Source organism: Populus euphratica, unplaced genomic scaffold (assembly GCF_000495115.2).
Source record: "Populus euphratica unplaced genomic scaffold, PopEup_1.0 scaffold8.1, whole genome shotgun sequence".
Classification (NCBI taxonomy): Eukaryota; Viridiplantae; Streptophyta; class Magnoliopsida; order Malpighiales; family Salicaceae; genus Populus; species Populus euphratica.
This window is the reverse complement of record NW_011499855.1, coordinates 718,464-740,793: the sequence shown is the minus strand read 5'-3', so window position 1 is coordinate 740,793 and position 22,330 is coordinate 718,464. Positions and strand designations below refer to the sequence as shown.

The following is a 22,330-nucleotide window of genomic DNA, read 5'->3' as shown; positions in this document are numbered from 1 at the left end:
CGATTCCCCTGACTGATTGGATTCGATCTCAAGTAAGTAACACCAACCCACCTATGATCTAACCCAACAGCATGACGGTGCGTTCATACATTAACATCCACTATATTTTTCGCCACAAGTATGCTCCATCAGTGAGGGTTTACATGGATCACCAGGCGACGTGACAGCTCAAAATTGCATGTACAAGAACTTAAAAATCGAAAACGAGGACTTTAAGGGAAAAATAGAACCACCCACATCACATCCCGCCCCCCAAGAAAAAAAAAAAAAACACGAAAAATGAAACCAACAAAAGAAGCAAATTGTCTTCCACGGAAGCAATTACATAGTGGCAATCAGCTAGCAGCCATAAAAGAATGGATGCTGAACACATTTCCAGAGCTTGAACCCCTGCGCCATAGTAACAGTATACATAAATGACAGAAACACAAAATGTAGAAATCTTGAAAAATCAGTAGCTTACCAGGCTTACTATGACTTCTCGTGCTAAAAGACAACTTCTATGGTAGGAAGGGAAACCAAGAAAGATTGAAATTTCAAACCCTTTCCCATTCTATTATCGACAAATACAATGAATATGTTGGGGTTAATGTACAAAAAAATCTATTTCCAACCGACCCTCCTCCAAAACACCAAGTAAACCTCGTGAAAGAACATCTGTTCTAAAAAGGATCAATACCCTAAAATTATCTATCAAACCAGCACCACCTTCTGCACACCTTTGCTAACCCCCTAAGCATAGTGCGCTATCTTAATTTCCAATATCATCCCCCTTGAAACTTTTTTAGAGAGGGAGGCAGGGCCTGTACAAAAATTTTTTATACTCCACCTTCGTAGCAGATACTTGGTTATACAAGATATTTGCTTCACCTGGCTTGGACAACAAAGTCTAAGTACTGCAGAGGTAACATCTCTTGTCAATAAGCAACAAAACCACTCGTTTCTGTGTACAACTGTGTATGAAGTATGTGCATGGAAATTCTTCAAATGAAAATCTTCTGCAGACGCAATTCAGTTCCCAAAGCAAAGCAGCAACAAGCAAGAGATCAGAGCTATTTGACACGAAATTCATGCCTGAAAACCGTCAGATTCTGAGTAAATTTATCCCTGTTCTTCGAATCCAAGCTTCGAGTAACATCTGCCATCAGTTTGTCAAAACAAAGGGCAAGCCGCTGATGTTGATCCACTGGCTGCAAGATGATGCAAAGAAAGTGTAAGCATAGGGATCACATATTGGAAACAGGAGGCAGTATAATGGGTGCTAGAAAAGCGCCATTAATTTACAGTAGTTTCAACTGTTCAAGCTCAAACCCCACAACAAAATGCAACCTCCAAATTACTCATGATAGACAACTCTGGGGGCAGGAGTTCTGTGAAACTAAAACAAATCGTATAAACCATCATTTTTGTTCTTTTCTTTTTTTCAGTTATGTTTACAATATGAAACTAAACGAGTTCAATAATTCATCAACACCTGATCACCAGAAACTATGAAGAGTTGTGGCTGACAGGTAATCAATCATTTGTCAAAAACATTAATCAAAACTGCACAGAAGTAATAAGAGGCGTTTTACCAGCTTCTAAGCCCTGTCAAACATAAATTTGAATGTTCAATTAACAGAACATGCACCAAAGCAAATAACTAACTGAAGTGCCAAGAGAAAATCTTCTTCATTGCTTCTACTTCAGGTGACAATTTTCAGTATAAATTTGATCTGTAACAAATTACATTTACATAACAGCAACGCTATTTGGAATCTAACTCCCTGTCAACTTGTTTACCTGCCTGGAAAGTTTTCTATATTGTATGGGGTTTCCTTGAGCAATTTTATCTGTCTGACAAATGCAAATCAAAGAGCAGGACTCTGCAGAAACACTAGGGTCCATGAAAAATTTAGAGAAACTAGTTCCTTAAGTCATGAACAACTTTGACAGAACAGCAGGTGTTACAATTTATGTATTGCCTAACTTGCACTTCGCACAATCAAAATCCAGTACAGCTATTGAATGAATAACCCAACTTCCAAAATGATGCGAGTAAAACAGCAAATTGACTCTTCAAAGTTCAATCTGCTTTATCTCTCGATTTCCAGGAAAAGTAAGAATACAATTCATGTTCAGAACAAATGCTATATAACTTGGTCTCCGGAGGCTACAATTTGTGGCCCCCATCGGCAGTTTTTACCTCAAATGGAAATTTTACAAGGATATTCATCAAGCAGTGTACTGAATGCTGTTATGTCAGCCAATTTTGTATTAGCACAAAGGAAATGACATAAAGGGGAAGACAATGTTTTAAGACCATATCCTATAATTATGTCCAAGTAAAATGTCTCTTTGACGCATGACCTCAAAGGTAGACAACACTAATAGAATAACATTAAGAACCATCATCAAACAAAGAAACACCAACTTTTGCTTGTGGAGTGCATATATGAACATTTGTCAACTAGTCAGCTCAAACACACCCCATTTCATTCAAGTTCAGCAAATCACAAACAAAAAAAGTGTCACTAACCATTTTTTCTCCCATTCATTTCATTCAGGCTGTGTAAACAAAAAACAAGAATCAAGAACAAACAGACAATACATCACAAGCATCCAACAAATATACCAAAAATTGCATTCTATTTCATTCTATCTGAATGTTAACAGATTAATGTCAGCAGAAAGGAAGGAAACAAAAAGAAGAGTCTGTAATTTTCCAAACAAACCATGCACAAAGATGTTCACATAATGAGAAAAATATTAGGAGCCCCAGCGATTGCTTCAGATTGATACGGTCAAGGTCTGGCCGAATCAAGAATAGAGTTGGGAAATGTAAAATAATTGGTTCAATGCCAAAGGGCTTCTGTACTTGCTGATATCCTAGCCTGAAAGGTATATTCACCCTTCATAAACGATATATTGAGGCCCTCACGGTATCAAATTAGTAATTAACTGTCGCCGCAAGGGATACATATTCCAATTTTAGAAACATGAAAAAGAAAATCCAAGTGCTCGTTTTTTCAATCTTAGAAACCTATTTAAAAGTAATCCTAAATTCGAGTTTCATTCAGAAAGAATGGCCCTTGTAACTACTGACTAGAAAACCAAGTTCCTTATGCAATTGCTTGAATATCCATAAAAAGGACGCTTAACTAAGTATCTCAACAAACATGCAACTCTTTGGCTCTAAAATAACATCATTAAAAAAAAGATGAGTTTGAGACCGATGAAAAATCATACAAAAACAGAAATAAAATTGTTCAACATTGATTCATATAGATGACACAAATATTACACTAGTACTAGAACTAAAAAAACTTGGCTTATATACCTCGTGCTTTTGAGTAAATAAAATTAGCAGCGCATGATAGTCAAATGTATCATGTATCTCATGGGCTCATTAGCATACCAAAATAACTCGGAAAGTAGCATTTCTTCTTATTATGTGTATTTCTTCGGTGAGGGGTCTCAGAGACTGGTCCATTGAGGAGGGCAGGTATTAGCTGTGTGCGATGAATCGCTGTCTAGCTTTGATGCATTATTTTAGTTCTACCCAAATGGAGTTGAACAAGCTTTAAATAAAACACAGTATAACTGTAACACATACAAACTGAAAACAAAATCTCCCCCCTCTTTAAAATAGAGACGTGATATTTGACAAGAAATAAGATTCAGAATAAGCTTCAAGAAAATTGTGAGTCATTGGATCATGATCTTAATTTGGGACCCAATGGTGAAAACTACAAATCAAATAACTGGGTATTCTTGAAACTTGTACAATTTTCTTAACAAAATAGCATCACTCTTTAAATAAATAGTTATATAACCAGGTAGACACTAACAGCATTTTGTTTAAAAATTAAAAGGAAAAGGATGGTTATGACAATGAATAAAGTAAATATTTTACCTGTGAAGCCAAAATTTGAGCTTTCAAATCAGAGAATATCTGCAAGTGAACAGTTCTTATCTTAGACAAATATTAAAAATAAAAGGACAATAAAAACACAATTACTAAATAAGCAACTCAAAGGAAGATCCAAAGTGATCCAACTCAAACATATGAACTGCCACAGCCATGTTAACTTACTATTCTCAAATAATAAGAAACATAAAATTAAAGTTGTTACTCAAAGAAATTGAGTACACAGAAGACAACTGCCATAGACTCTTACCTGCTCACTGATAATAGCTAAGCTCAACATGGGTCTGCTAAGACTCCACTGGTTGCCACAGTCCTCAAATAAAACAATCTCAAACAAGGTCTTCAGTATCTGCAAAATGCAGGGAAACGATTCAAGTTAACAAGTATTCAACACAAAAAAAATGACAGCTTGAAAATAAAATCTAAAATGGTTAAAAAAAAATTTAAAAGAAAGCTCTACAAGACGGTGCAATTTTTTTTAAAAGAAAGCTCTACAAGACGGTGCATGTTAAGAAAATTCTAAAAACTGGTGTCAGAGAACATGGTCAACGATTAAAAAAAGTGCTTTGATTCACATGCTCACAGGATAACTCATCATAACAATGCATTGGACCAATTTAGGCACCGAGATGTAGGTGCTAACTTATTTCCAGTAAGACCATGGAATACATCCTGGAGATTGAGTTAACAAGAAACTGACACATATTTGATGTAGGTGATGATGTGATGCAAGGCCTGAAGGCATGTGACCTGCAAAATTGATTTAATTTTGCAAGTTTAAAATTGCTGAGTTGGTGTTCCGAGTATGAGAGCAATTTTGGAATGCAAAGCAGGCAAATTTTGATGAATCACCCCATCTAGTTGCTCATTCTTTAAACCTAAGAAAAAGCTAATTATTCAAACCCCTTCGCCTATCCACAAATTTGAAATAAGTGAGCCCCGCCACAGTCATCTATAATGTCTCTTTGTTCATGGGGAACAGCTTTTAAGTGAACATATTTTCCCCTGGTTTCATGTAACACAGGAGACTAAGCCAAATAAGAATTCCTTCTTTCCAAGTTTGCAGAGATGGCTAAAGCCTTCTATTGCCACCGACAAATCCTCTACTATGCTAATCACCGTCATCTAGCCATCCTATGTTCACCAGCAACCACAATGGCCTCAAAACTGAAAAGATGTCCAAGACATGCAAATGGGAGTGTTCACTAAAAAGTCATTGAAACAGAACAGATGATTCAGCTTAGGAAAGATGTCATATGTTTATCGCTTGGATATGCAATTGAGTAAGAACAAAAGGTAGCAAATAATACAAATTCTTTAATCAACGCATATATCAGTTGCTATGGTCAAAACAACAGCACAACAATAACCAAGCAAGAGCAGTAAGAGTCTCAACAACCCACAAGTAATGCAAGCCTGGGTAAATAGTAAAAACTACTCTGGAATTTGTGTAAGAAAGCAATAAGGAAAAAAAGAGCCTAAAACCTCAAAATAGAAAACAAACCATTTATTCCGTAGAATTAATGAAAAGGAACAAAAGAAAGTGGCTTTCTGAAACTAACAAAAAAAATACCATGATCCATTTGAAATTAAAATTAATATAAGGTAATAATTCAGAAAGCCATTTTCTCAGCCACGTCCACCTTATTTTTCAAAAAAGGTTCTTGAAGGAATCTCTTATTGTTCGTTTTCCGGTCTTCCTTGCATCCAAAAGAGTTAATAGCTAATCATCCACCCTCTTTTTATCCTTATACATCCATAAGCACAAACTCTTATAACAGCAGGAAAAGGAAAACCGTTGCTTCTATGCTCTTGCACAATCAACATCTAAAATATTTCTTAACGAAAAAAGGAAAACTAAGAAATCAACATCTAAAATTCACCAAATAGAGATACCTGAAGGGAGGGTATTATACCATCAAGAACACTTCAGAAGACGAAACTTTATGTAAGCCATTTTTAGCCACGCAAGACTTGCAAATAATATTAGGGAGGTGTACTATAATAAAGAATAGTCTGACTAACCTCGGGAAACAAATTGGGGCAATCGGCAATATGACGAGCAAGATTAATTACAGCAGGTGAAGTGGGTGGCTCCCCCATTGTAATGTTGTTGAAATAGAAAGCAGCCAAATTGTCGACAGCAGATGCACACTGAAAAGTTCATCTTTCTATTTTAAATGCAGGGAATCAGCAAAACAAATCAAATATATGACATCACATTCAGATATTCCAGATGAGCTTGGCATGACAAATCACCATGCATAAATGACAAGGGAAGTTAGTGAGAAGAGCGATGCGATCTGCAGAATTGGCATGACATACCTGTGAAGAGATATTTGTATCCAGACCTTTAAGACCTGATTCCAGGGAACCAACAATATGCATGAAGGTGTTTGTATCCAGATTGAATATGAACACAATGTGGCTGCTGAACAGAACCTCCAAGAATGCAAAGTAAGCCCTTGTAAGCTGCAAAGAAACATACAAAGACAAACTTACCATTATTAGTGGAAAAACATAGCAGTAGCCAAATTGACATGAGAACCAACCAACACCAAATGAAAAGCTACACATCATGCATCAGCCAAAATTGGTACATAAAGCATAAAATTTAGATGAAAAATAATAAAATACGAAGAGTTTTGGAAAAAGAAGGAAAAATGAAAGCACATGCAAACATGTCCATATGGGTACAATAGTCACGCTCGCATGGTTTCTAGGAACCACACCCTGGAAGGACAGCATCAAGCCTAGGGTTCTTAGGAGTCATGCCTAAAATAAAGCATAATTCCTGGAAAATTAATTAAACTCTTTCTAAAAACAAAGCACTACAAACAAATGTATTCATAGACTCGATGCACTCATCTTAAAGCTATGCCATAGTTGCATACATATTCTAACAAGGATTCAAGACTCTGAAACAAAAAAACGTAACCACTCCTATTTAGGATAAGAAGATCCAAATAACCCCAATATTTAAAATAAGGCCTAAACTCATGAAATTCCAGTCAATCTGGAAATTACTGTCTTTCAAATCACATAAAAATACAGGAACTTTGCTTGATTTGTTGTCTGCATCAACCACAGAGGTGCCTGACAATCACCAAGTACAACAGGTACACATAAAATAATGTATCAAGTCACTCCATGTCATCTAATTTGCAAATATTTTTGTGTGCAAGAAATGTCTGTCTGATCATCAAACAATGACAACATTGAGGAGGAGGGTGATCCCAGGCTAAATTAGTGCAAAAATAATATACTATTCCAATCCAATTGAATCAAAATTCAAAATATTTGAGCCAGAAATGTTCAGCGGTTTAATTCTATATAACAGATATTCCTCCTGCAAACACACTGACCTCACAAAGTCTGAAACAACCAAAATGACAACACAACTCTGCCAACTTCCACAAATATATTCAAGAACAAAGCAACAAACAAGTTCAACTGCAAATTGCATGGATAAAATGGATTAACCTTTTCTACTTATCAACAGTCACAATTTAACCAAGCAGCATCAATAAAATGGATTCACCTACACGGAAAAAAACACTTGAAAGAAAATTAGTTCCATTATTCCCTAGTTCATCTAAGTAGGATCTTTCATCCCCATTTTCTCCATCAATAACATTTGCAAGACTATTGGTCTCCAAAACAAGTATGCATCTAAATACCCCTTCGAACAAGTTAAACCAGCACTATGAATCTCTATTCATGCATTAAGCATATCAGAAAAGGTCTACAAACTCAACTCCCAAACTATCCTGCTTAACTAGAGCCGCCCCATCCCTACTTGACAAAGAGAGATCCAGGAAATGCACCTTTGATGGTAATTTGACACAAAGAATCATACCAAAAAAGAGTAAAAAAGCATTACCCATAAGAAAGCCCACATTAAACATAAAGTCTCCACTACTTCCTAACAAATTTCCACACCCCCACATCAGAAGGTTTCCCATTAATTCCAAAATATGCTCAATAAACATTTCTTCAGATATGATCTCTCTCCAATATAAATCTCCAAATCCGTTTACGAAGTAGACTCTCATCAAATGCATGTGAATTTTATTCCCAACCCTCTTGTACTAATAGAAAAATTAACGGCTCCATTTTACCAAATGAAACTGAAAAATGGAAATTTTGATTTTAAGACTGCAAATGGAAATACTGTATGAATTTAAAATGAAGAAATAATTAGTTCTTTTTTTTTTCTAGTATTTTTGGGAGTCTTATTTATTTAAGTTTGGATTGGTTTGGTTTGGAAGTGGGGAAATTTGGATCATTGTTAGGGTGGGTTACTTCCAGTTTACTATTTATAAAATACAAGACATTTAGCAACTTGTAATATTAATATATGCAAATAATTTTTTTTAGGTTAATCCAGACAACCAGGGTTGACCCTCTTGACCCGTGCTTTGTCCCAAGTCAGGTTTTAAAACTATGCCCCTATGTCCTTAACAGAAAAAGACATGCAAACACACAAAATATAGTGTATACTAAACTAAACCTTGAAGATTAAAAGAAAACAAACACAAATCAATAAACAATAGGGAATATGGAGGCATACATGAGGCAGGAAAATATCAATGGAATGTGAGTGAAAGCCAAGAAGTACCACACACCTTTCGAAATGCCAAAATATCAGCCAGAGGAATTGACAGTGTCATCTTTAGAGCAATATCAAGTACATCAGAGAGTGCTCTATCACCATACAGTTCAAACACGCCAAAGTTGACATAGTTTCCCGCAAGAGCTGCCAATAAGTGGCAAATACAAGAACATCAACACATAAGATATATACTTATTATAAAGTTCATATTCAGTGACCACTGGACCAGTAAGGAAACAAATTAACAGTATATGGCTCAACTTACTGCCATCCCTGCTATTCAAATATAAAAAATACACATTTGCAACAAAGAATATAAGTTATATATGCCATAAAACAATAAGCAAATGAACCAAAGTACAATTACTTGTACAAATTCACCCAAATTCATTAGACAACTACATTAAACTGATATAAAGCAGTTTGATAGTTAGAAGAGTTATTTTCAAGCAAATGCATAAAGGGCTAGATGAGAATCCTTTGTCTTGTTTCAATAAACATGTTTTTAGGCGTGTGCATGTATGGTTCTTCAGCCCAACAGACCTTGAAAATTTCTCCAAGAATGGTTTGTGTATTAATATTCATCGGGTAAAATACAAATGACCAGCAACAAACTTATGGTAAAAGGCAAGTAAATACAAGCAACTTTCAACAATCTCAGCATACAAATTCTTCAATTAACAAAAATAAAGGGGTCTTATATTAACCTCTTGACAGAATAGTTAGGCAAATCCATATTCCCTTGTATTTGTAGCCATATATGTCAGCAACATTTGGAAGAGATAATATCCTTGTTCCATAGGCTACAATTAATTTGCTGACTTCCCGGAAAAGAAGAATGCCATTAGGAGACGACGAATCAAAAGTTAAACGTTGGGCCTTGTTCAACACAAATTCAGCAGTGAATTTTAATAGAGGGGTGGTGACCTGCAGCACCAAATCAAATAATGATGTCTCTATATTGGGAAACAGAGAAATTAGACCAACAATCTATAATACATGGATAAGTTTGGTAAAGTCACATTTCATTTTCTCTCTTTCAGCACGTTATTGCATAAGATAAAGTAGCCAGTGGCTCAGAAAACATATTACAATTTTGACTAAAATTTGAATGGAAGACAGTGCAAAAGGTTCCATTATAAGGTTCTAAACAACGCTCTTTTAGTTGAAAATAAAATAAAACATGATAAAACATGGCTCCTAAGATTTTGAATCTCTCTCGTAAGTTCATACCTCTGGTGTGTCTGTCCAATGTGAAATGCCTTTCAAGAGAAGCGGCATGTGAGCAGGATACAGCCAATCAAATAAAAGCCCATATGTTCTTCGACTGAAAAATGGTTAAAAAATGGGCATGAAACCTAACAGTTCATAAATAAACAACCTCGTACCCAAAACCTATACTAACCTGTTTGTGGCCATAGCAATTCCTCTAAGATCCCTCATTAACCCAATTAGCGCATACTTCACCACATCAGTCCGAAACATCGAATCAGGAGTTGATTCCAACCTTATAAACACCTAAGACACCATAAATATTATTTAGGTCATCAAAGAAATTCTACAAAAAAGCTTTTCTTTCCTTCTGAGTGAGTGCGGGAAAGTACTTGTAAAAGCGGTTCCATCGAAGACTTGAATCTCACAGGACTGTCCTCCATGAATATTAACCAGCCAATAGTATAATAGAAGGTTGTTCTGCTACGAGAGCTTCTATATTCTTCTAAGAAAGGAAAGCGGTCCCTCTAAAAATTCAAAAAGAATACTTAATATTAATAACACACCATTATTTCAAAGAACAAACTAAAAGAAGAACGGGTAAGCAAAAATTTTATGCCAGAATTGTAATTACAGTATGGTTGGCAACTATAAATTTGACAGCATCCAGCTTCAAAAGCAGCTTTCCAGTCATGTATCTAAACAAAAAAAAAAAAGTAACCAAATAAATAATTGAAAAATGATCAGTCAAACAAGCAATCATTGTGGATGAAATTAAACTTCGTGAAAACATAACAATATGCTATACTACTTTTAGCCAAAAAAGGAAGCAGTATACTAACCCAGATGCCAGCTCCAAGAACAAGCTTAATGTATGATTAATGACCTCCTCACTCTAAACCAAGCACAAATGAAGGTATGACAAAAACTTTCTGAAAAACATACTGAACAGGAATCAAAGAACAATCCAGAATGAAGCATTCACCTCTGTATAACACTTTAAATTTGTAGCGATTTTTGAAACAATCACATTCAATAATAGTAGATGATCACCGAGTCCAAGAAGTTCAGACAAACGAGCATATAGCTGCTGCAGCACAAAAAGAAAGACTTAAGAATATTGAGACATGCAAAGCTTATAATGAAGACAAAAAAAACCTCATTACCTTCGATGAGTGCACAGCCTGATCACCAACATAAGACTTACGGAAATGCTGAAAGAAGGTAAGAATTGCTCGATCAAGTCTTTGCTTGCTTAATTCACCATACCTCTGTTAAATACAAGGGCAATGAGTATACTAATAAAATCAGTGCCAAAGTTGTTATTGAGAAATTGGTGGAACCTAGTTCAGATATAATGGAAAAAAAAAAAGCATGACCACAGAGAGGGAAAGGATTTTTTAGAGCAACAATTACATAAGCATGTTATTCAAAGCCTTTGAGGAAAAAAATACAAAGACCCTTCTTCTCTTAAAAGAACAAAAGCAAACGAAAAGGCAGATATGAAGCTATGCAAATTATTTGAGTGTTAATAACAAGAGTTACAAAGAAAACCTTCAGCATATCAAGTGTTAGTAAGCAAATGATAACCCAAATGGATAAACATAACAGTATATTTAACATCTAATGGATTCTCGCTGCATTAACCTAGAGTGACAAAACAAAGCCATTCAGTATTAACTTTAAGCTCGGGAATGAACATAGACGCAATATTGTTGCCAAGGTTCATGAAATAAGTGGCGAGCCATGTTATACAGATTCCATAGCCTCTTTGAGAACATGTGCAAAAGAATTCTTCCAATTTCCCTACAGTTAAAGATGCCAGAGTAATTCTATAATGATACTACAATAACCCATCGCGCCATATGCCCAAACTACATGACAGCAAACAAATAACAAATTGAAATGCCAGCATAGCCAATAATGATGCATTTTAACCTCCAATAAGCTATAGCATCAATTTGTAACATGAGATCTCTGATATGAAGAAACGTGAAAATTTCAGGCCCTGAGACAAAGTTCCCAAGGCAAAGTTTTGACAATAAGCAAACATAAAAGAACATTATCTATGCCAAAGAACTTGTCTGGGCATTAAACTTAAATGCAATGAATATAATGTCATAAGCACATTAAAATGAAAAAGGGAAAAAAGTGACAGAATCAAGTCAAATAAAAAATGGTGTCAGGCAAGGTTTAAAGAAGTCAAGGAAGAGACTATCAGTTGCTTGTAAGAGGAGTTAATAATGGTCAGTATATTAGCAGTTTTATCATCAATAAATTGGTCTTTGATGTAAATCTCTTCTAAGAATGTGCCTCTATAAAATTTTATAGAAAAAAAGCAAAAGTGTCATGACTTTTTCTTTTTTTAAAAAAAAGGTTAAAATAAGTCAACATCCAATGATGCTATTTTTCCCAGAATCTATCCTACCAACGTGGCCTTCTGCTAGTTTGTATGATGTTATGCCCAGAAGACCTATGCTGAAGAACCTAACATGTCAGCGTCCATGAAGCTACCCAGTTCTGATTCAGCAATAATTCTCAAAAACTAGAAGATAAGATGTGGGTCACATTGCTTCTAGCATATATGACACTTCAAATCAACTCAATTAATAATAACAAAGTAGAATTCCCTTGCATCTCGAAAACAAAGCTCCAACCTAATTCTAGCATACAGGACATTTCAAATCACCTCAATTAACAATAACTAAATAGAATTCTCTTTCATCTCAGAAACAAAGCTCCAACCAACTTAATCAATTTTTTTATGTGCACAAACCATAAAAGAACAAAGAAGATGGATAATTGAAATTATATTTGCAAATTGATAAACATAAATTCAAATGATTTAAACAAAAAGATGGTTACACAGACAAGGAAATAAACTGATATTCAAATTGATAGCATTAAGCAGAAATAATTAAAGATCACATATCAATGCTGTATGAATGCAGAAAAGACTCAGCATATCTCATATACTGTTTAAAAGGAAAATGAGAGAAAAGATAAGCATTTTGACACTATTCCATTTCACATTACAGGCCATTATTGTTGGTATACCTGGCTATGTATCCCACTGTCAGTAACATTTATTAATTGCAAAACACGAGCTGAAAGTTCTGCATCAAGCACTTCTTGAGACTCCACGCTGCATGAGATAAACATAACAAATACATTGATAATTGCAAGTACATATGCATGTTATTCCTATCACATAACAAAAATGAAAAAAAATTTACCTACAGCCAGTGGATTGTTTTATTTTAAGAATAGCAGCAATGATATGAACAATCCAAGAAAGTTTTGCCTCAATAACAGCAAGCTCACTGTTATCAGCACTCTGTCGTAGTGCTATTTCCTGTGTATTCCATTCAAAAAAAAAAATTAATTTTTTTTTATCATATTGAGTGTCCATAAATATTCAACATCCAAAGAATACATCATCCAATACACTTATCGTACCGTGTATGCTTGCAAAATAGGCTCCATTGTGGTTATTATATATAAACTACTTGTTTGGTACTGCAAAAAAAAAAAAAAAAAAGAATAATCATAACAGACTCCAAGCCTTAATGGGCCAGTAGAATCACAAGTTTGGCACACGTGTAATTCAGGAAACTAAAATTAGTATCATCAGGGACTTCTAAATCTAGAAAACTCCAGGCTGGATAAGTAACAGGGAGGCTATCACATATTATATTATATATAGAAACTAGACCTGGAATCTGCAAAGATAAGGAAAGCAATCTAGCTGATCTTGAAGAAGCTCCACATTATCCAATGGATCGTTGTCGTCAGCAAATCCAGCCTACATGAAAAAGGAGTGCCAAATAGGAATTCAACATTTTATGTATAATTTAAAGAGAAATATCAATCATGAAGAAAAAGCAGACCTGCACAGAATTAAATCTTGATGTTATAAAGCCTTCAGTAATTTTAGGCACAAATTCATCAAGCAAACTTGGTGCCTCTCCCTTCAAATATGGTACAGATGTCACCAATCTGGACCACAACCCTAGAAGATAGTATACACTGCTGCTGGCCCACTGGTAAGACATGAACTTAATCAGCAGATAAGTTGTGAAAATGCAGTATGGATCCAAAGCATGTTGTTTCAGGCACTTAAGCATGATATACTTATTGTTGCCAGGAAGAGGCATTCCATTATTAAACATAGATGCGGTTATTTATCATGAAGGCTAGATATCACTAATTTTTAAATCACAATAGGAAAATAAACACCAACCCACCTGCCAGGACTGCAAAGACTTTAAAGTGAACTCTGCCACCAACTGTATCCAATCACTGTAGCCTTCCACATTCACAAGCTCTGACAACTGCAGTAAATTTTGTGTATCAAATGGAGTCAGGTTTGTAGTTGTATGTAATTAAAAAACATCATGCAATGCTATGAATAAATGTCACCAACAGATTTTTTTCAGTGAAAGAAAAGCATTTTAATAAAGAGGAATTAAAATGGGGTTACAAAGAGTAAAATTAATTAAAATAATTAAAAGCAGCAGAAACTCTACCCATGCACATGCACAAATTTGCGGTTATATAACATCAAGTGGCAGTCCCTACAGACATGTGAATATGCCCATGCAAATGAAGCTGTCAACCAATAGCATGGGAAAATGTAACAACAAAACAAAACATAGAAGTACAAGATCGGTGTCAAAATGTGACTATACAATAAATTACCTGATAATTCACTCTGAATCGTCCAAGAAGGCGACAATACTCATGGTAATTGTCATGATCAGCAAGACCTAATAATGAACATGTCCCCCTAAAATCAGTAAATGACAAGCAAACTGGGGGGGGTGGGGGGGCAACAATTTTAAAAGTTGGGAAATAAAAAAATTAATAGCTGGTGATTGCAAAACCCAAAACAGGATAGACAATTTAGAACGTACACACTTCTAAATTGACACATTCATTCAGGGCCCTCCAAAACCCCTTCAGAATTGGAAGTGAAAGGAGAAAAAGACAATGAAACTGTTCAACAAGAAGTATTCGCTAAGCAAGCATGATTAGAATCTCTAAACAAACAGATTGCAACCACTTAACACCAACAACAATTACAGAACTTTCACTCCAGAGGTCCTATGCATGCCACCTTTAACAGTCACGCTCAAACTCATTCTGAAGAAGGAAAATGGAGAAAACAAAAATAGGAAGAAAGTGACCAGAATGATTCAATATGATAAACAATTTAAGAATAAAAACCCACACAGAAATGCAAGTGCATTTTATTTGAATTCTTTTAAGATATAATTTATTATATTAAGATATCCTTGAAAGAAATACGTCTTGAAGGAGAATAAGAATCCTCCAAAACAAAACAAAGAAAAAGAAGTTAAACAGCATAGAAACCAAAACCAAAACAAAAGAAATGCATATGCATTGTATTTGAATTTGAATAATCACAGGGTACAATCACAAAACCATATACTACAAGGAAAAAGAAGAAGGTAACAGCACCCTGTCCTGTTTGAAGAATTTCCTTGGTTCCTGTCATCAAATGGGCCAAAAACTTGGAACGAGCAGCATCATTTGTGAACAAAGAGCGCCGTACTGATGCTAATCGGACCAAGCATTCCAGTGCCTAAAAAGAAAACCAATAAGAACCCCTAGCAGTGAAGAGTAACACAGCATAGAAACACATAAATCCACATCCCAAACAGACAAATAACAAATGGACAAAAAAATTAAGTCTGAACTTCAACATCCAACAAAAACAAGCCTGCATATGTTAGAAGTGTGAATTTACATAAATTCTCCATTATTCATTTACATTTACATACATGACAATATTATATTTATCAGTTTCTTATTTTTTTGGATTAATTCTCTTCCTGATGGCCTTGATCCTATGACAACAGCACTACATCCAACATTTTCTTAACATTGGAAGTGTGAATTTGCATTGACAAAGCACTAAAAGTACCACTACTATACAGGACAAGTACCACTATTATACAGGATCAGATGAGCTACATGCAAAAACAATCAGCACAGTTGAGATGTCCCCCTAATTAGTAAAAGTTGCCATGTTTGCCAATAATTTATAGGCTTAAGACCAAACATCTTTCAAGGATGTAAAAGATGTAAGCAAAGACTCTTCCCTCAAATCTCCTTTTCTTCCCTCGGCAAAAAAAAAATATCTTCATAAGAGAATGTACTATTAGCATGGGAAGAATGCACAAGATGAGTTAATAAATAAGAAATCCTCCAAAGCAACAAAGATGATGAAGAAACCAAACTCAATATAGAAGAGACACCAATCCTGCTAAATATAAGCAAGAACATCACCCATTAAGGCACCTAACGCGCTATATCACAAAGATGCAAGGAACAGAACCCATCCTTAAATTCTAGCATTCTTATCCATCCAAACACAACAGGTGAATCCACATGATAGAAACTTAAAATCTTCCTCCAAGCCACAAGGAAATTGTCAGCAAATCCACCATCCTAAACAAAATTCACTTCAAAACCAAATAATCTATTTCCCTCAACAAAAATAGCCAACAGAATGCAACCCTAAATATCTTTTTTGAGGAGCATCAACGAAAAAGGCACAATCTCCATGCATTCAACTCCACCTCAATTTACACAACCATGACCCAAAAGAAACTAAGGCCCCAAAGATCCTAAACACGAGTTCTCCAGTGTGGACCAAAATGGTCTCCCGAAGCCAGTCCCTAGTTGATGCAAGTCCTTCTCTAACTTGAAGAGCAGAAAACCAAAGTTCAAAAAGTAGGCTCGATGTAATTGAACTTGACCGATAAGGAGGGGAGAAATAATGTTTTTTAATCCGTTAAAAGAGTCATAAAGCAGTGAATCCTTCTCATGCCTGCCTTGCTTTCTTTTTCTTAGTAGGGAGGAGCAAGCACAATAGAGCTCTTCCATCCCTACCCAACTCTCTTTTCCTTAGACCTATATCCTACCTTATCTTAAGCTTCAAAATGCACACATTGACAAATTCAAGATCTTCTTCACAAAGATAGATTCAATGTAGCAAGATTTTAAACTTATGTTGAAGACCAGCTAAAGCATGCATGCCAATGCATAACGAAGCAATTGAGGAAAAATATTACAGGACTTTAAGTGCATGGTCAATACTACAAAATCATAAAAACTTATAATGTGTGATCATTAGCAAAACATCAACTGACCTCTTTTGAACAAGGAGATGTTGTAATAGCATAATAATCAAAAAAGATCTGCAATGTAGAAGGATCCTCTAAAACAGACCTCCAGGATGTCGGAATCTACAGAATTACACATGTTTGCTTGTAACAATCCAATCCATAAATAACATATATAGCACATTCAAGTGTAAGGAAATTTTACAATTAAGAAAAGATCATACATTACTAGAATAAGTAATCAAAACCTGAATAGTACCAAACTCCTCTGAACTTTCATCAATTGATGTCCCAACAAAATCAAAAGATAAACATTTTAGCGAAAGAGAAAGTGCCAACTCTTGCAATCGACCTGTAACTGTATCAGACATATTGTAAATTATCAGAATGACTAATAAAGAAATAGCTACAACAGGCACACAGGTGGTGGGTGGGGGGATAAGAACATTAAACCATTACCATCATTTTTCAGTTGACCCAATGATGTTAAAGAAATTTGGAATATTTGAAAAAGTGACTGATCCCTGAAGGAGCAGGCTACCCTTCGATGATGTGTTGACGACAACCCTGTATTTGGCTGAGAATTTAAGCATCAAGAAATGCACAAGCAAATATCAGTCATCGGAAAACAACAACAATGATGTTGGTGGTGGTAATGAGCAATAGTAACAACGACAACGACAACTAAGTGATGGTAGAGAGAGGAGTCACATTCAAACAGCAAAGGCAAGTTATTTATGTCTTGTAATAGTGATAAGGGTGATCTATATGAAACCTTTGCGTAGCATATTGTGGAAAGGCATTTTACAATGAATGAATGAATGAGATCTATTAAGTACAAGAATAAGAATTGTAATAAAACTCTAACAAGCCTGGAGATGTCAAGGGTCATTCATTCACTACAAGTATATAAGAGGCTTACCAGTTATCTATATATAATGCAGTATATATAAGTACATGAAATGACAAGATTCACTTGTCCCCAAAACAATGATGTATGGAGTATTTCAATGATGAAATGCAGTTACATTTCTTCATATTTTTAACCACATAAATGAAGCATGAAGCTCCGCTTTGATGCATGATGTTAGGTACTAAAACTTACCCTCATATTCCTTCTCCTTTAATTTATTTTTATTATTATTTTTACGGCCCTACCCTCATATTTTTATTGAAGATGTTGGAAGCTTAAAAGGCTTATGGAGCCTCCTTATATCCAATGAATCATTAAACTCTAAGTGTCCTTTAGCAAAGTCCTATGGAGTCTATGTAGTTTGAAAAAGCCTTGACCTGCCTCTGCTAGTTGGGCACAGTTGACAATAGACCAATACAATAGGCATCCGAGCTAGACGGAGTGAAATTAGTTTTAAAAAAACCATCTAGAATCTAACATATTATTTGAACAAGAGAAAAAACTACAAGAATTAGAGATACAAAGTTGAATGAGAAGATCCAAATATCTCTCAGAACAGTATTATTTATGAGAGCACAAACCACATGATATTGGATCATTTATTTTCATATAAAATTGCCTACCAGAAGCTTTACGTGTTCTACAGGAGCATCATGCAATCCAAAAAGGCAATAGAGACTGGAACCAAATAGAAAGAATAAGATTCTATTTCCTATTGATTTTCCCATTTCCAAACATTATATTTCGCTGGAGGAAAAAGAAAAGAAAAGAAAGGTACTGATGAGGGAATTTCCAAACTCGTTTTGAGTGATTCATGCTTTTGCCTTGGATCCTCATTATTTGAGTGAAGCACGTATTCATAAATAACCTTGTTCCATGCAGAATCGCACAAATCCCAATTTTCTTTTAAACTAAATAACCAAGACCCATCCCATTACACTTTTAGACCAACAACAAACTCCTAACCAACTAGGTGATCTCTTCTCCTATCCTCCGTATAAACCACAAGAAATCCCATCCAATTTCCAGATGCTTAAGAATCAAAAGTGAAACAAATATGCCACAAGGAATCCTAGACAAAGATATCAATTGCCTCCTTTACAATTGGGTATAAAAGCCACTTTGGATTCCCATGCTTTACATATCAGTTTGAGTTAACCTTTAAGAACCCATCATGTGGCAGCTGAGTGGATAGATTACATGATTTTAGAAAATAAGCATTCATGCTAAAGATCAATCTCAAGAAAGCATTCGAAATTGCTTCCATTTTTTGCTTCTCATAAAAATGGAAATAGAACGATAATGTTGTAAATAGTTTTGAGCATCATAAATACATTATTTCTAGGAATCATCACGAGAACATAAAGTACATTTAATTGTTATGCACAAGATAGCAACTAGAACCATACCATTGAGAAACTTTGACAAGTGCAAGAAACCAACCTGATTCATTTCAGAGACAAGTTGATTTAATATCTTCAAACCAATTTCATAGTGATTTGATGATGCCTGTACAAAGGAGAGAAGTAAATAATAATAACAACAATGATAATAATAAATGTTTACAAACACACCTCATCAATAACAGTGCACTTCCAAATGACATAATTAATAACTGCAGCTCACCAATTAATGCATGATATAGGACAAAAGAATCAATATGTAGTATAAGAAAAGCTGTAATGAAACACTTTGAAATCTCATAAGCAGCATGTAGAGCTTAGTTTGCTAGATGGAAGAGTGGCACATGGCAATCTAAGGGGTGATGTTAATTAAGAATGAAAAGGCAGTCCAATAAAGGATAGGAAGACAAAATTTTATTTAAACACCAAAGGAATAATTAAACAGTTAAAGTACTAGGACTTGTGCTTGCAATTAGAAAAACATTATCTAATCAACTCCTTCCGATATTTATTCATCATCTTTGCCATAACACTGAAGATGGCCATTTGGAACAAGCTCACTGAAATAAAAATAAAAATAAGGACCATGGCAACCCTGAAAATTTTAGAAACTTTACATTTTAGTCCTACAATTTGAAACTTTCTTAATTATACCCTTTGAGTTGAGGTTTATCTCACAAAAAAATACATAATTTGATTTAGTCTTAAATTACTTGTCAATTTAAGAGCAAAGAAGTTATCAGTAACACTACCTCATCAAAGCTAAAGCTACGAGTTGGTTTTACATCTTCAATACTATCAAAATAATTAAATACACATCAAAATTCAAAAAAAAACAAAAAAAAAAAAAACAAAAGACTTGCGTAGGTATCATCCACACCCCTAGCATTCCATGAAAATATAAAAATAGCCATAATGATCCTTTAAGAGACACAAAACCATACAAACTAAAATGTGAGGAAAACCAATGTGCAAACATCTCAGCAAGACACATTCTGCAATTGCACGTAAAACCATAGAATAAAAAAAAACATCACACTTGACTAAAGACTTGTATAAAATACCGCAAACATAGAAACAACATAATGATTTCATCTTAAATTACTTGCCATTTCAGGAGCCAAGATATCATAAGTAGCAGCATCTTGGCAAGGGTAAAGCAACGAGTTGGTTTTACTTATTACATGCCAATTTAGAGGCAAGGAAATTATCATAGAAAAACATAGACAAGGGTAAGGCTATAAATTGGTTTTGTTTATTACATGCGAATTTAAGAGCAACAAAATCATCCTAGAAAACACCTCGGCAAAGCCAAAGCTACGAGATGGTTTTGCTTCATTAAAACTACCATGAGTAAGTACACGTCAAAATTAAAAAAAAAAAAACCAAAATTAAATATACCAATGAAAAACTCGCATTGGTATCATCCATGTCTCTAGCACTTCACAAAAAAAAATGATAATATCCATATACATGAAAACATGAGAGAGCAAAAACACACGGAAACACATAACATCCAACCTGACTCAAGAAATCAGTAGCCTCCTTAACTACTTCTCTAAACTTATCATCATCAAACCATCCAAACTTCGTAACACGACAGAGAAGTAGTATCAAAGACGCGTTAACAAAATGCGGCAACGGTCCTCTCGTAGCCAAATAGTTGATCAAGTAATTCCCTACCACAAAAAAAACACAGAAAAATTCAATCCAGGTAACAATAAAAAAAAAACTGATCAAAACAAAAACAAACTAAAATATATTACTGATATCAAGACGGAGCTGCAATGAGAGGCTGTGATCAGTGACTTGCTTCAACAAACTAGAACTGGCGAGCATCAACGAGTAAGGCGTAGAAGCATTGTCAAGAATGTACTGGCATTGCGAAATGTAATCTGTATTCACTGAAAAGCATTTCAATGTATTCTCAGCGTGTGCTCTCTCTGCAGAATCTTGTGAGTTATATAACCTCTCGCACAATGCTTCTAGCTGCGCTAAACTCTCCATCGATAAAACCAAGCCCTAATCTTCATCATCATCATTAAAACGTTATCGCATTAACTAATCATAAATTTTTATAAAAAAATCAATAATCGCTGAAATGAAGAATCGATAAACTGTTTGATTACGTGGAAAAGATAGTGGAAGTTAGGGTTTGATTAATCAGTGAAAAGAGCGATTTGAAGAGGAAGAGAAGAAATTCAGGGGAGGACATGGAAAAGAAGACAAGGGAAAAGAAGACAAGTGAACAGAAAGAGAGAGGACTTTTGAGATTACCTGATGGATCTGAGATCTAAAAACTAGAGTTGAGTAAGGGAATTGGTGTTTTTGTTGATGTTTTCTTATGATGGAGAGGGAATCGAAGTGAGAATCCGATTTTTTATTTTTTATTTTTTGTTTGGCTTGGCTTTTTGTAATAGGAGGGGGAATCTCCAATGGCCAGGAGCCTTGTTGGGTTTGGCTTTGTATTTTCTGTTCTTTTCTTTTCTTTTTTTGGGTTCATGTGTAAGAAAGTTTTTGGAAAAATTTTTATTTTTAAAATTTTATTTTGAGTGTTAACAAATAAAAAAAATGTAAAATATTAAAAAAATTATTAAAAATAAAAAAAATTATTTTTTAAAAAATAACATCACAGCTTTAAAACAAACAAGATCTAAAATAATAATATATCTACATTGATTTTAAGCTGTATAATTTGATATGATGGTTTGTTGGAAGATGGTGCTAAAATATTTTAGGGTAAGATAACTTTTGTTTTGTGATACATTAAAAAATTGTAATTAAAAAAGTAACAAAGTTTATCATTATTAATTATGGTTGCTTTTATCTATTGCTCAACCATATTTAAAAAAAAATTAGTTAAATAATTTTTGTTTTTTGCAATAGAGGTTTTTTACACGTAATTGTATTTGATTTTATAGAAGCTAAAATATTTTGCTTTCCATTTATATGAATTTACTTTTTATTTATTTTAAATGCAAAAAATTATTTCATGTTAATATAAACTAAACACATATTTTCAAAAATTATAATTAAAAATATTTTTCTAAAACCAAAAAAACTATTAAAATAAAAAAAAAACACATTTAAATGGATGCATTTTAGTTTTTAACGAGATAGATA

General features: G+C 34.5%; 1 protein-coding gene across 6 annotated transcripts; it reads right to left on the bottom strand.

Annotated features, from left to right (window-relative positions):
• Positions 1-526: 526 nt before the first annotated feature.
• On the bottom strand, positions 527-21,662 carry LOC105122865 (exportin-7-like). 6 transcript variants are annotated; one of them, XM_011022207.1, is made up of 29 exons: positions 21,485-21,661; positions 20,974-21,234; positions 20,729-20,886; positions 19,248-19,313; positions 17,351-17,468; positions 17,116-17,249; positions 16,919-17,014; positions 15,222-15,345; positions 14,439-14,506; positions 13,985-14,071; positions 13,628-13,780; positions 13,453-13,542; positions 13,197-13,256; positions 12,974-13,092; positions 12,795-12,882; positions 10,904-11,008; positions 10,723-10,827; positions 10,580-10,632; positions 10,372-10,435; positions 10,130-10,264; positions 9,931-10,043; positions 9,759-9,852; positions 9,233-9,452; positions 8,539-8,669; positions 6,236-6,382; positions 5,936-6,064; positions 4,161-4,259; positions 3,896-3,934; positions 527-1,190 (listed from the first exon to the last, which is right to left on the bottom strand). In XM_011022207.1, the coding sequence occupies exons 2-29, from the start codon at positions 21,212-21,214 to the stop codon at positions 1,053-1,055; spliced, it is 3,174 nt and encodes a 1,057-aa protein (XP_011020509.1). In that variant the 5' UTR covers positions 21,215-21,234; positions 21,485-21,661; the 3' UTR covers positions 527-1,052. The 6 variants fall into 6 exon arrangements, with proteins under 6 accessions (XP_011020509.1, XP_011020511.1, XP_011020512.1 ...); XM_011022209.1 differs by having other exon boundaries at positions 10,723-10,824; XM_011022210.1 differs by having other exon boundaries at positions 17,140-17,249.
• Positions 21,663-22,330: the final 668 nt, after the last annotated feature.

What these genes read in the sequence shown, in the direction of transcription:
- LOC105122865 (XM_011022207.1), bottom strand. Translation starts at nt 21,214, where the DNA reads ATGGAGAGTTTAGCGCAGCTAGAAGCATTGTGCGAGAGGTTATATAAC. An exon ending in CTTATCTTTGCAGATTCCAG is followed by an intron (nt 13,257 to 13,452) that starts GTCTAGTTTCTA and finishes TTTTTTTTGCAG; the next exon opens with TACCAAACAAGTAGTTTATA. An exon ending in ATATTTTGGCATTTCGAAAG is followed by an intron (nt 6,383 to 8,538) that starts GTGTGTGGTACT and finishes GTTTCTTTGCAG; the next exon opens with CTTACAAGGGCTTACTTTGC.